The sequence below is a fragment of the Cupressus sempervirens genome, chromosome 3, assembly GCF_028749045.1.
Source record: "Cupressus sempervirens isolate cs-2001-9-10 chromosome 3, ASM2874904v1, whole genome shotgun sequence".
NCBI classification, from domain to species: Eukaryota; Viridiplantae; Streptophyta; class Pinopsida; order Cupressales; family Cupressaceae; genus Cupressus; species Cupressus sempervirens.
Genome location: NC_143120.1, coordinates 581,463,347 through 581,477,744, shown reverse-complemented (window position 1 = coordinate 581,477,744; position 14,398 = coordinate 581,463,347). Strand labels below are relative to the sequence as shown.

Here is a 14,398-nt window from a genome sequence, read left to right as displayed (position 1 = left end):
CAATGCAGTATGTGAGATAAGAGGCCATATAGAAGCTTTCTCTAGACTCCTTTGCATGTTTTAGCTGGCTTCTTAATGAACTAGCAATTATTTCAACCCAATCCATCCATTGTTGTCCCTCTAAAATAATCTCTACATAACGAAACATCCATTCCTCGAAAAGAAAGACATCGGCTGAACCTTTAACTCAATGTAGCAGCACCACAAGATCATGAATATGGGGTTTCAGATGATCTTTGGTGACAATCTTAGGTAACCTCGAACCTCCACCATAGTTAGTTTTTGTCCATTTCCAGGCTAGGACGTTACGATATTTACTAGGGCTTTCTCGATATTCAGCTAGGGACTGGATGGGGGAAAATGTAGCAAATGTGCACTCTGGCAGACGAAAGACAAAGGCAATGGTTTCTCTGGAAATTGATAGTACAAGCTCTCCATCTTTGTTTAAGATACTTTTGCTTCTCATGTCATAATGATCAATACAAAATTGAAGCAACTCAGGGCTTAACAGGGTAGGAGGGAAAGCCATGGCTTCAATCAGGCCACTAGTCAAAATTTCCATGCAACCATTCAATTCATCAACTCGTTCAAGGAAATTGGACTGCAATTTCTCCACCCTAACACCTTCTAAATTGGTATCACAAATGGTGGGCTTCTTGCATTCCAAACTCGAAACATTCCCAAAGAAATGCAATACAAATTTCATCTTCAACAAAGAAAGTAAGGCTCAAACTGATTCTATCTTGAAATGTACACAGACGATGATAGAACAAAAAGAAAGTTTTTTTGTGTTCTCACTTGCGATTTGTTGAGAAAAATGACCATTTTTTCCTTGTCCCTTAGTAGCTCCTCCTTCAAATCTTTTTTTTTTTTTGCAGAATAAACAAAAGGGAAACCTATGTTCTTTTTAAAGGGGAAAAGAGAACATAAATGCGAAAGTATAGTCTCATAATGAGGCTTTCATGACAAATCAACTGCGGCTAGGTTCACACGTTCGAAATCCTTTAATGTGACCTTCTTATTAAATAATTTCCCCTTGCGGTTGTATTGACAATGATTAACTTTGTCTGACACCCAATCTTCTTTTCGGGCAAAAGATTTCCCACTTAAAACATGATGACGATTTTCTTATGCTTGGAGTTAAGGCACTCTTTTAAATTATTACCTCCTGATGTGGTAATTATTACCTTGGGAAATGACGACCTTTTAGCAAACCACAATCAACTTCTGTCAAAGAGCCTTAGTTGTAGAATGGCTTCGAACTGCTTTGAACCAAGTTTCAAAGGGGTTCGAAGTAGTTCAAAGGAACACTTTGCTGTCTTGGCGCGCATTATCTGCAAGAAAAACGGTCAGTAAAAATCCCTTTGGTTGAACTACTTTGAACTATTTTGAACCAAGGTTCAAAGGGGTTCAAAGATGTTCAGAAAAGACAAAGTGTGACCGAGAGCTTTGGGAAACCTTGTACAATGTTTTCGGTGACCGTGAGAACACGAAATAAAGATAGGAAACTCCAAAAACTAAATGGGCAAATTTAGGAAAAGTTTGGGACATTCAAAAACAATGGCGACTCAAAATATAGCTAACACTATAGAATTATGTGTTGGTGCAATGAGCCTAGGTGAAGTGGATAAATTTTTGTGATTGTTCTTATAGTTCTACTCACCATATGTCTATTCAGAGGAGTCCTTTCAGAGCCATGTAGGGGTATGATCCTCCGAGTTTCATGGATTTGTTGTTCAGTGACAGTAGGGTGATCAGTGCAGGAGATTTATTGTAAGATAGTCACGATGTCATGAGGAATTTGAAAGACAACATTCAAAAGGCTCAAAATCAGCAGAAGCAGTATGTTGATCAGCGGAGAGTTGCTCGCTATTTCTAGGTTGGTGATATGGTATATCTAATGTTGCAACCCTATCTATCAAGAAGAGTGCAGTTGAGAAGCTCAAGCATTGCTACTATAGTCCCTTCCGTATTATTAGACGTGTGGGTGAGGTAGCTTATGAGATTGATTTACTAGAGGACAACAGAGTGCATAATGTATTTCATGTATCTTGCCTCAAGAAGGTGTTAGGCAAACATGTTTTCATGTCTTATACTTTACACCCATTGCATGATGAGGGAAAGTTAGAGTTGATTCCCAGGGCTATATTGGATAGCAAGGGGAGACATCCATGTAGATGAGTCAGTCAAGAGTTTTTGGTGAAGTGGTAGGGCTTCCCAGATGAGGATACCACTTGGTAGTCAAAGGAGCTTCTACAACTAGGATTGTGATTGCTTGAGGAAAAACAATCTTGGGGAGGGAGGACTGTGATGTCCCCATTGGTTATGTTAGCTCATCATTGCGACCCTCGTGAGTTAATACTTGGATTTTAGGGTTTGTATTTGGTTGACTTACTATTTATCGTAAGTCAATTAGATGAGTTACCTTTTTGGACAGTGCATTTGGTGATGCTTTGAGTCAGCCCATAATTGCATCTCGTTGAATACTTGACAAATGTTTGTACTTGGAGTATAAAGAGAAGCATTACTTAAGTTTTAACTAAATAATTAGTTATAAGTCTAAATTCAAGTATTAAATATCAAAGTTCATGGAATTATAAAGTTTAAAAGGGTTGATTATGTATGGAAATGCAAATTCACAATATAAGTGAAAAGTGTAACTGTGAAGCTTCTTAAGTGAAAAGTGTTAATTTTGAAACCTTAGCTATTGGGTGTGATGGAGAAGCTTTGTGTAATGCCTACCCCTAGTTTACTTTTCATATTACATTGCCAAATTCTTTTAGGCCAGTTTTATGATTATGTTTTATGATTAGCGGTACTTGGTTACTGGATTTGATTATATGTTATTTCATATTTAGTTGATTTATTTTATGAGCTACTTGATAATCAGTTATTTCATGTGTTCATGGTTATTCTTTTGATGATGATATAAGTATGTTCATATAGTGATTTTAGTTGTTTCATGATGATTAGTCAGATGAATGATTTATATGCAATTTCTATGGTTACTTACCCCATACTTGCATGTGTATGTTGTACTTGTATATTTTACTTTATGTTTGATGTTTTTGATGTGGTTGAGGTAGGGAGTCGTAGTCACCCGCTAGTCGGAATCTACCCGATGCACCACTCCTCGCCATTGCTTGTTTAGTTTAGATTTATATTTATATGTACATGCTCGGATTTTATGCAGATTGTAGGTACTGGGCATCGACTTCCCGGAATTGCGAGGATGAGCGGGCCCTATCGCAGTATTTCAATGGTAAAAGAGGAGAGATAATTCTTGAGTCCAAATCCTAATCTTAAGCTAATTGTCCTAGAAAGTAGGACAAGTATTTGAGTTATTTACCCTTCCAAATTCGTCAAGTGACGTGAATTCGTGATTTTGACCCTCGAGTTTGGTTTAGTACTCTGTCCGTTATAATGGGATATCTAGTTTTGTGGGTCTATTGTGATTTTTAGTTATAATTAAATCAAATTTAAAAGATAATTAAATGATTTAATTTAATGAAAAATAAAGAAAAATCAATATTTAATTAATTGAGAAATTAATAAAATAAAATAATTAAGTTTAAAAGATTTAATTAAAGTTCTAATTTTGGCGTAATTATATTTATTTAATTTAACAATAATTTATTTAAAAGTTTTATTTTTATAGTAAACTCTAAATATTATTATTAGTTAAATTAATAAATATATTATTAAAGACGTCTTGTGATTTAATAAAAGAGAGAAGGAATTAATTTAATAGAGTTTATTTTAATTAAAATGCAAAAAGGTTGCACATGAAATTAAAATAAAATAAAATAATTATGAAAAAGGTTTTGCGTGATTGCGAAACCGAAAACCTAAAAGAGAGAAAGCTCTTTATTAAGAAATTAGAGCTCATTTCTCCACACACAGGTTTGGAAGAGCAAATTTCGATAAAAGGGTTTTCGAGGAAAAGAGAAATTCTTACAATCTTTGAGCGTTCATCTGGTTAGCATTAGATCGAGGTAGGATTGTTGCTTGAATCTATCACAGTAATTTCTCTTCGTATTTCTCTGTCTTCTTTGTGCTTGTGTGAACATTGTTTTAGAAATGGATTTGTTTGTTTGAAACCCTCGTTTGAATAATTATTGTTCTTCTTTGCTAAATCGTTTGAGAATTAAATCAATTGAAACCCTTGATTGAGAAATGGTGTATTCGTAATTGAATCAATTTAGAAAACAAATTGTAATTTGGGTAGAGTTTGGAAAAAATCAGAATTTTATTTTGAGAATCTTATCGATAGTAATTATCTTTCCTATCAGATCTAGGTTGGAAATTTTATCAAAAAAAAAAAATAATAACAAAACGATCTTATGTGGGGGGCATGTATTTTGTTTCTTTTAAAAAAAATATATAATGGTGGGTGGGGGCCACCACCCCCTCCACTCCCCTTCCCTTCTCCTCTCCTACGGCTATGGGCTATTGGTGGGCTTTTAAACCCCGCCGCACGACAAACTCTGCTGCTGTAGTTGCTACGTCAGCAGTGCTGCCGCATGCAACGAGCCTACGGGCTTTAAAAGAATGAAGGTAAGATTCCTTTTTTTTGTTTTAATTTTTTAAAATTTTATTAATATTTAATTTTTTTTTAATATAAATGATTTAATATATTAAATATTAATTATTATTAAATATTTTTAATAATAATAATTAATATTATTTTATTAAATAGATTTAGTAATTGTTTTTATTAATAATTTAATATAAATTATTTTATTAATATCTAATAATTATTATCTTTAATAATCGAATAGTAATGTTGAAATTTTAATAATATCTATTTGAAAATTTTATTAATTACCTTATTATTTAAAATATATATTTACAAAGTAAATTGATAATTTGTAATTCAACTTAGAGAATAGAATGTTATAATAAACTTGGGTTTTGCTTGATGGTTTAGTTTTATATGGAAAATGATTTCTAATACTAGGGGAATTTTATCATTTTGGATAATTCATAAACCTTAGTAATTGTAACACTTTGAAAGGACGAAAACTGGAATGCTGTTTGTAAATCGAACCTTTGTGATTTCAAAATTGAATGATCTATGAAATTACTTTTGATGTGATGTATGTTTTATCTTGTATTAGGTTTAGGTTTGACTTAGTACGTTGACCAGTCAGGATGTTTACCAAAGGCTTAAGGGTTTTTGTTCTATAATGATGTTATGGTTATATTTTGGTCACGATCTTTTATACCCGACCATGGTGACGTATTCATGTAATTCTATGATGAGTTCTCATCAAATGTTTGTTAGTGCTTTCCAGTTGGTTGTATAGAGCTAAGGTGAATGGTATGATTTTCTTGATGTAACCTTCGAGTTTTCGATCAATTAGCTTTTGGTTCTTTCTAGTTGCTTCTATAGGATTGAGGTGATTATTGTGATTGGTCTTTAGGTGCTTTCCAGTTGCTTGTAAAGGAATCAATGAAAGGTTTTGTTTCCCTCTCTTCTCTGGCATTGTCTCTTCATGTGTTGCTTTCGTTGTGCAATCTCTACAAGGTTGGTTGATTGTCAGGCGTGCATCAATTCCCCTTGCGTCAATAATGAGTCATCATCTAGGGTATGCAAACCACCTTACCTACCTAGAAAAGATATACCAAGAGAGGAAGAAGGAAGAGATCAACCTATAAATAGAACTATAGAAAATGCTAGATCCTGACCAAGTCTTGAGCTCGAAGTTAGAGAAAACTTTTATGGAATTTTGTGAAGTTCTAAGACATATGACGCCAAAGAAAGCAAGGAGACATCCCAATAACGATCTAAGACATAAATTAAATAAAGTGACGCTTCCACATTTTTAAGGATCAAGAAAGATTATCATGCTTGGTTGCAAAAGTTGAACACTTATTTCACCCTTAGCCCAATGACCAAAGAGGGTACACTCCAATTTATTATCCTCCATTTAGAAGGAATAACACATGAATGATGTTACCAGTGGATCCTCACCCTAAAACACTAAATTAGAAGCTTGTGCGAAGAATTCTTTCATAAAATTGTTAGTAGATTTGACCAACAACATCTTGAATGGTACTTCAAGCAATTTACACAACCGAGGAGTTTTCAACGAATTTCAAAAACTTTATGTCATGGTTCCTAATCTCTCCTAAAGAATGCTCACCTATCTAGTTATTGAAGGACTCTGAGGTATACAATTTTCCGGATGCGAGTCACAGTTCAAGGACAACAGGACGTAGTTATGCCTGATGGTGGGGCCATACTCAATTTCATCAATTCATCTAGTAAACTGTAGGGTTTTGTGTACAAAAGCACTGGAAGGGTTTTACGTCAAGGTGGTAGGTGGAGACTTTATGTCATGAACCCATCTAATTTTGCAGCTAAGCATCACCGTAGAAATCACATAGTGACAAATGACTTCTTCATGGTAGATCTTGATGACATGGAAGTGATTTCGGGGATTCAATGGATGGAGACCATCGATGAGTACATACAGAGTTTCAAAAGGCTGGAATTTTCTTTTGAAGTTGATGGCAAAAAGGTTGTCTTGTGGGAATGTCAAATGACAGGCCGAGAGAGATTTCAACACAATAAATGGAGGCTATTTTCAGACATGATGTAGTCTAGGCCGCATATTGCTTCATTTCAGAAAAACCTATACATGTACAATAATGTTTCCATGAGGATGAAGAACTTCAGGCTGTTCTAGAAAAACACCATGATGCAGAGAGCAATGCAAGAGACATGGTTTAGGCTCACAAGTCCTTACAACTCCTAATGATCACCCTCAATGGCCACAAATGAACTTAGTCTCTTCTATGAGATCTTTAGAACACGACTAGGGTCTTGAACAACTCCCAAGATCACAAGCCTCTGATCTAGGCATGGATCAAATTTGACACCAACTTGGCTTTAGGGACAAGTTCCTTAAAGGTAAGGCAAAATGGGAAAATGACTCAAACATTCAACTCTACTTGAAGAAATGACTTTGACATGTTTATTTAGACCGATGACCACAACATCATTCATTAGACCAAACCACAAAGGCACACAACACCAACTTCTCAATTTGATGTAGTAGACATGCCTAATTCCTATTAGGTTTGGTTAGTCAGTTTTCTGGCCTTAAGTTTATTTTCTTCACACAACCCCACAAATACTTGGGCTTTCAGATACCCATTTGGAAGCTTTATCAAACTTAGGAGACCGAGGATTTGACTCCTTTAGAGAACTTCCAAACTAGTACTATTGATAGATATGTACTAGGCCTAATTAGGTCTACTTTCCAAAGCATCTACCGGTAAATGAATTGATCCAACTTGGTCAAATGCTTGGATACCGTTCATTAGTCTTTCAAACACCAAATCAACCACTCGATTGAGTCCCCCAAATCCTCAAACACTCACAACTACTCAATTTGCATCAATCGACACCCAAGCACATAAGAGATGCTCGGCTAGGGCCTCGCAGGAAAAATAGAAAACATCAACCTCCTATTCTGAAGCTTAGGAATCTTAAAGTACACATGCCTAACTTGCTTCTCACGAAGAGCCATTGAATTCCCATGGTGGAAAAGCGCGTTAGGGCCACATCTTTGTGCAACCCTTATTTTGTGGAGGGTTTGGCACAACCTACAATGAAATTTGAATAATTTCCTTATTTCTCCACGTTAAGAGATAAAACCAAATGCAAGAGAAATTAAGACAAAGTCCTATTCAATCATGCTTCTTGATCACACATGTTAATCCAAAGATGGTTGTACAATACGAAAGAACAGAGAATTGCATAGGAAAATCATTGCTTTATTGTTCTCAAACTCCATCTATTGCATACAAAGCTTCATTGCCTTTGTTTGGCCTTCTCAAGTTTATTTATACCTATCCCAAAATTCACAACAACTTTTTTGAATCCATATGTGCCATTGGGAAGGTTTTGATATTTTTGTACTAAAAGTTGTTATGCAACTTTGTTTACATTTTGTCAACATTTGACAACTTATTGCATATAACTTCGAAGGGGAATCAAATTGACTAATTTCTACCTAAACATTCTAGGACACCTAGAAATCATGAAATAAACACTATGTGGACCCTTTTGACCAACCTTGACCCCAAGGTTTATAAGGCTACCTTGTGCCAGGTGGCCTTACAAATAGGTCCTTACATTACAACCAACGGATCCAATGATCCTTAAGACATCCTAGGCCTAATACACCCTAGTCCATTACATCATTGGAGTGGTGCTCTTGCACCTCACCACTTGGTCTTTGTTGACATACCACTTGCATACCTTGGTGTTGCGGGTTTGGGCATACTATTTAGTTGGAGGTGAGTGCCAAACCCATCATCACCACACCATGCTATCATCCTAAGAAGTTTAAGGATGAGATTGAAAAGACAATCCAAGAGCTTCTCGACAAGGGATGGATCTAGCCCAGTTCTAGCTCCTTCGTGTCATCAATAGTGCTGGTAAAGAAGGATATGATATGATATGATAGATTTTAATGACGTCCACGAGGCTAAAGTAGCCTATGGGACCCACACGATCACCCCTCGAAAGGCAGGAGCGAGACTATTCTAGCTGCAAAGTTTTGGTTAACTTGTCTCTCCTCTAAAGTTTGATAATCAGAGCAACTGTTCTCTTCACTTGATCTTCCTCAAATAAGTGGTTGAAGTCCTTGTTCTACAATATCTCTGTGTAACCGAATTTGATGTCACCGTATGCTAGGCAATCCTTGATAAAGTGCTGCTCCGTCTCTACTGCTCCCATATTAGAGAATAAACACATTCTATTTTCCCACTCTTCCTTTGGAACTTGCCATGTACTAGTTTCACATCGCAGCCGATGTGAACTAGTTCTGAGTTGTGCCATCAACATTTTTGCTTTCCAATTAATAGGTGCTCTTATATAGGCCTTTTCATCATGACTAGAAGTGGGGTTAAATTCTTTAATGTGATAAGATTTTTTCTACCTTATGTGCCTTGTCCATAAAATATTGCTAAATTTTTCTATGACAAACTTCTTTATTTCTTTAATGTTATCCCGGCAAGTATGGATGTTGATATCCCACTTTCGCATCCATTTGTCATTTTGCTTCATCCATGTGCTTTTCCATTTGACAAGTTTTTCCTCTACGACTAGCTTGGGCCAGTGATGTGTTTTTAGACCTTGGGTTTTCTTTAAATAGCTTAGCATCCGAACCAATGCGACGGCTTGTAACGAAAAGGAACCCACCTCTGCCAATAAGATCTCATACGGCATCGTGGACTTGACTTTAAGATTGCATGTGATGAAGTGTTTTTGAATTCTTTCTACTAGTCTCCATTTCTGTTTGGACATACTACCGCTGCACAGTTCACATCTATATAGAATAACTAGAGTGACCAGCAAACCAAAAAGAGTTTTTATGGTCGTCCAATCCCATATTTCTACGTTCTTGCACCTGTTTTGTAAAGAATATAATGCTTTCCAGCCCCCTTGAACTCTTTTTGATCTGTATGTATCCCAATTGAGTTTGTTATGAAAATCTATGCCCAAGTATTTGTACTCCTCCACAATCTCAAGAGGGTTACCCTCAAATAGGAACTCGTCCTGTATACCCCTATTCTTCTTTAGCGAGAAGATCATAACTTTGGTTTTGCTAGTGTTCACTTGCATTCCCACTTCATGACAAAAACTTTCTAGTGCTTTCAAGTGTTCTTTCAAAGCTGTTTAGCTGTTCTAGCAATCTAGAGATCGATCACAATAGCCATATTTAGAAAGAAGTAATACAAATCTGAAACAAGATATATCTTCCCTTATTTAAGAGAGACTATTGTCTTGTTCATATTACAACCTGCAAGTAAGATACAGAAATCAGTAAGAATTGCATTCAGAAAAATTAAAAGACATACATAGTTCACATCTGTAATAAATCTCATCAACTTAAAAAAAAAATATAGTACTAAATATTAAAATATTTAGACCTAAAACAATAGATAATGGTAATATTAGAATAATAGAAGAAATAGATTATGGTACAAGTAATTCAACATAACCCTAATCATAACATCATTTCTAATTCAACTCTAGCAATAATTATAAGTTAGAACATATTAGTATGATGTATGTCACGTCAATTACACACATGAAAGCTAACTAACCTAAAGAAGAAAAAAGAACACGAAAATGAAAGCTTCCTCTAAAGAGGAGAAGAAAAAGATGACATGAACACAGCTGATATAATAGAAACTAACAAATAAGAATTATTTTCATAGATGAGACTTACAAGGAAAGAGGAAGAAGATAACATCACAAAAATGAAAGCTTACTCCAAAGAGGACAAGAAAGTGATAATGACATGAACCTAAGAGATATAATAGAAGTTAACGAATGAAAGTTTTTCACAGATACGTTTTTCAAACAATGTTGACAAGAATCAAATTATTGTTCCTCAAAATTTATATCGTATGATTTCTATTACAAAATTTCGATTGTATACAATGCACAGATTTACTTTTTTGTATATTCTACTATCAACTTAACTATTACACCTTTTGGTGCAAGTGCTGGTATTAATCATTTCACCTTTATCTCTTGTAACGAACCTTCTCATAGCTATGCTGGATTCTGCTCTTCCATAGAAGTATTGATGATGTTGTTGATTAGTGAACAAAACTTATGTGATAGTTCGTATTCGCTGTTCCAGGCTCAATTGACGTCTGCCATTACTAATTCACTCATCATCACCAATTTGTCAGCAATCTGTAGTAATTTTTGATCCCTTATTTGGATGCCACGCACATGTATTAGCTCTGATTGCTCCTTATTTATTCTTTTCAACTCTCCCAATATATAAGTTGCTGCTAAAAGGTTTGCTTCCTGGTCGACTAGTTTAGCATATCCACATACCTTAGGAAAATTTGTACCTCAATTTGCTTATTATTATTACTTTTTTCTTTTTATATTTCTTTTTATTTTATTATTATTTATAATTTATTTAATTATTAATTATCGATTTACTTTATTTATTTTTATTTTATTATTGTTATTGTTTTATGTATATTATAATTATATTGTATTAAAACATTTTTTTAAGCAAAAGGTAAAATGCCGACATATATTAATTTTGTATTCAAATATTATGCTATATTATTTTTTAATTATCTATGTTAAAATATTCTATTGTATCATTTATTTAATTATCTATCTTTATATTTTAATATTATTATTTATTTACTAACATCTTGTTATTTGATGATTATTTATTATCAAATCTTATTTCAAAATGGGGACATCACAATCTTCTACCACTTGACATTGATGACAAAATCTTAAATAATTTCATCTTGATGGTTGCGCTGTATAAACTTGTAAACTGATTTCCTTGACAGAGATCTTATTTGAAAAAAACTATCAACTCTTGACATTAATGACAAATACTTCCAAGAGATGTATACTTGGTGTGATTGACATGTTGCTTACTATCCTTTTTGGAAAGGCGATCGTCATCTTGGAGTAATCCTTATTCGTCCCAATGTATCCAAGGAAATCGTCTTATTCACAAGACTCCTTGTTTTTCCAAATATCTTATTCTTAACTGCTTATGTACATTTACTTCTAGCTAACAATCTGCTATGTATATCTACTCTAACTAGCTATAGGTATTCAAGTACCACCACTCCTTCACCACAAAAGGGCTTTATTGTCTTTATGCGTGCACCCGGGTCAAAACCCTAGCGCACTTGGTGCGCGTAAGCACCTGGTGTGGGTGCGTCACTCACCCGAGTACCCCCGTGAGGAGATTTTCCGACGCCGCACCCGCGCCGCACCGGTCGAGCACCCGGGTGGGGCACGATGCTCAAGTGCGTGGCAGGTGCTTGGGTTCTCCTAGGGGTGCTCGTGGGGTGCTTCCCGGGTGCTCCGAGAAGATGGCCGACAAAAGTCAAAAATAAAAAGTGTTTTTGCATTTTTTTTTTTTTTTGGTTTTTTAGGCATGCTAACCCTGATTGTCATCATGAGCATCTTTATGATATATGATATTCATAGAATCATATAATTTGAACAATGAATTTTGAATCTTGCATCTTGAACTAAGTTAATTTGTTAAGTAGTCATTAGTAATGGTTATGAAGTTTCAAGTTTAAACTTATGGTTTGTGAATCGCATTTCAATTTTCTCTATTCATTGTATTCAACTATATTTGGTATGTTAATGTTATATAATATATTGAAGTATCATTTCATAATATATTGAACTAAGTTAATTTGTTAAGTAGTCATTAGTAATGGTTATGAAGTTTCAAGTTTAAACTTATGGTTTGTGAATCGCATTTCAATTTTCTCTATTCATTGTATTCAACTATATTTGGTATGTTAATGTTATATAATATATTGAAGTATCATTTCATAATTAGCATTTTCAGTCATATATATCATATATATAATATATTGAACTAAGTTAATTTGTTAAGTAGTCATTAGTAATGGTTATGAAGTTTCAAGTTTAAACTTATGGTTTGTGAATCGCATTTCAATTTTCTCTATTCATTGTATTCAACTATATTTGGTATGTTAATGTTATATAATATATTGAAGTATCATTTCATAATTAGCATTTTCAGTCATATATATCATATATATACTATGCAACACCCTCCCCCCCTGCCCCCATCCCCTCTCCGCTCCCCCACCGTCCCCAAATTGAGGCCATTTTTTTCCCGCACCCGAAACTTGTCTCGATGTCCCCCCCGCACTGCCGCACCCCCGTGCTGGGGTAACTCTGCTTTATGCTATCAGTTTCAGTATGGGGACATCGCATGTTGGCAATCTAAAATGGTAGTTCTACCATACAACTCATTTGTGAGACCAAGGTCACAAATTTTCTTACCCTAGGTATTTGATGCAAGAACATCAAGGTGTAGGTTGATCTTGCATTATCCAAATATTTTGTTATTTTAATTTTCTGAAGATTACTGGGAATGAAAATAAATGCAAGCTACTATTGGTCTCCATGTACCTAGGAATTTGTCCAAGGGGAAATCGGAAATAGGGATGAAAAATATATAATATTCGTGGCTCATGTATAAAAGAAGAAATTGCAAATTTTCAAGAGTGGACACATTTCTATCATTTTTTATGCTAATAATGAAAATACCCATCTTGGCATAGAAATTGGGAAGAGGAAGAGTCATGCACTCATTAAGAGTTGAATTATTTATAGATAAAGAGGAGCGTTGAGGAGTTTAGAAGTGCAGTTTTTTGCTCCATCTTGCAAAATTGCATCAAAATTGAGAAGCCTAAGTGGTTGATACTTTGTAACTATGAATAATTAATTTATTTCATTTGACAGATAGAAGGCAAGTTTTTGATTAAGGGTTAAACAGGTTGGAAGGGACCCAAAACCCTATAAACAAAATGCTGCCATCGGCAAACAATCAGGAGAAAGGCAGCCGACTCACAGCAAATCTGACAGTAAAACAAGAACTAATTTAGGCTTTCTAATGCCACTTCAGCTTTGAGTTGAGAAACATTCACAGATTTTTCACGTCCTTCGGATTGTAGAAGGCAAGTTATTTCTTGCAATTTTCTGAGTTGTTCTCTATTTTATGCAATGTATGAATATTGGGGTGTAACCTTCATCTAGTATAACAAATTATGTGTTTGGCGAGTCCATGCCATCAATGACTTATGTGGAAAAACAACAAACTTCATCTCAAAACTTGACAGGATGTGGAATTTTTTGTATGGGTATAACAGATCTTATGTCATAGATAGATTCTCTTATAAAGCACTACATGATCTGACCTTTGCTGTTTATTTTAGTGGATCTTAAGAAGGGTCCTTTGTCGATAAGGTCATTCTAAGATTCTTCATTTTAAAAATATTCATTTCTGTTTAGTTAGATGCATAGTTTATATTTATTCTAATATTTTCTGTGGGCCAAAGTATGAACAATAAATTTTATTTGTTTGAATGGTATGGTTTCCTTGTATTAATGTCATACAATGCAATTAATATATTTTACTTATATTTGTTTGGTATTGTCCAACAATACACATGCCCTGAAAAATCGAAGTTGAAATTTTGTCTTCTAGAAGTTCCCATAGCTAACTTTTCCTTTCCATCAGAATGTTTGACGAGTTTCATGCACCTGAAAGCAATTTATAAGGTGTTAAAAAAACTATATGAATGCAATTTTTCTTCTATCTTGTTTTATTCCCATAAATTTACTAAGATATATTTTACTATACATAGTATGCGTTTAAATTCATTAATGTATTATTTGTATACTTTCTAGATCTTGGACGAGTTCCATAATCAGAGTGTTGTTTACATGGACACAGGTTATTGCGATTATTGGATCCAGTATACAGCCTTTTCATCTGATGGTTGTAATATTGCACTCTTATAGGATTATAAGGATATAGATTCT

General features: G+C 34.6%; 1 protein-coding gene across 3 annotated transcripts in view; it reads left to right on the top strand.

Moving 5' to 3' along the window:
• Positions 1-14,398, top strand: part of LOC149567754 (glutathione S-transferase zeta class-like) — a 141,747-nt gene that overhangs the window by 19,281 nt on the left and 108,068 nt on the right. For all 3 annotated transcript variants that reach the window (XM_089821016.1, XM_089821017.1, XM_089821014.1), the window contains one exon: positions 14,310-14,354. In XM_089821016.1, the coding sequence (XP_089677142.1) occupies positions 14,310-14,354 (45 nt within the window). The remainder of the gene's footprint in view (positions 1-14,309; positions 14,355-14,398) is intronic.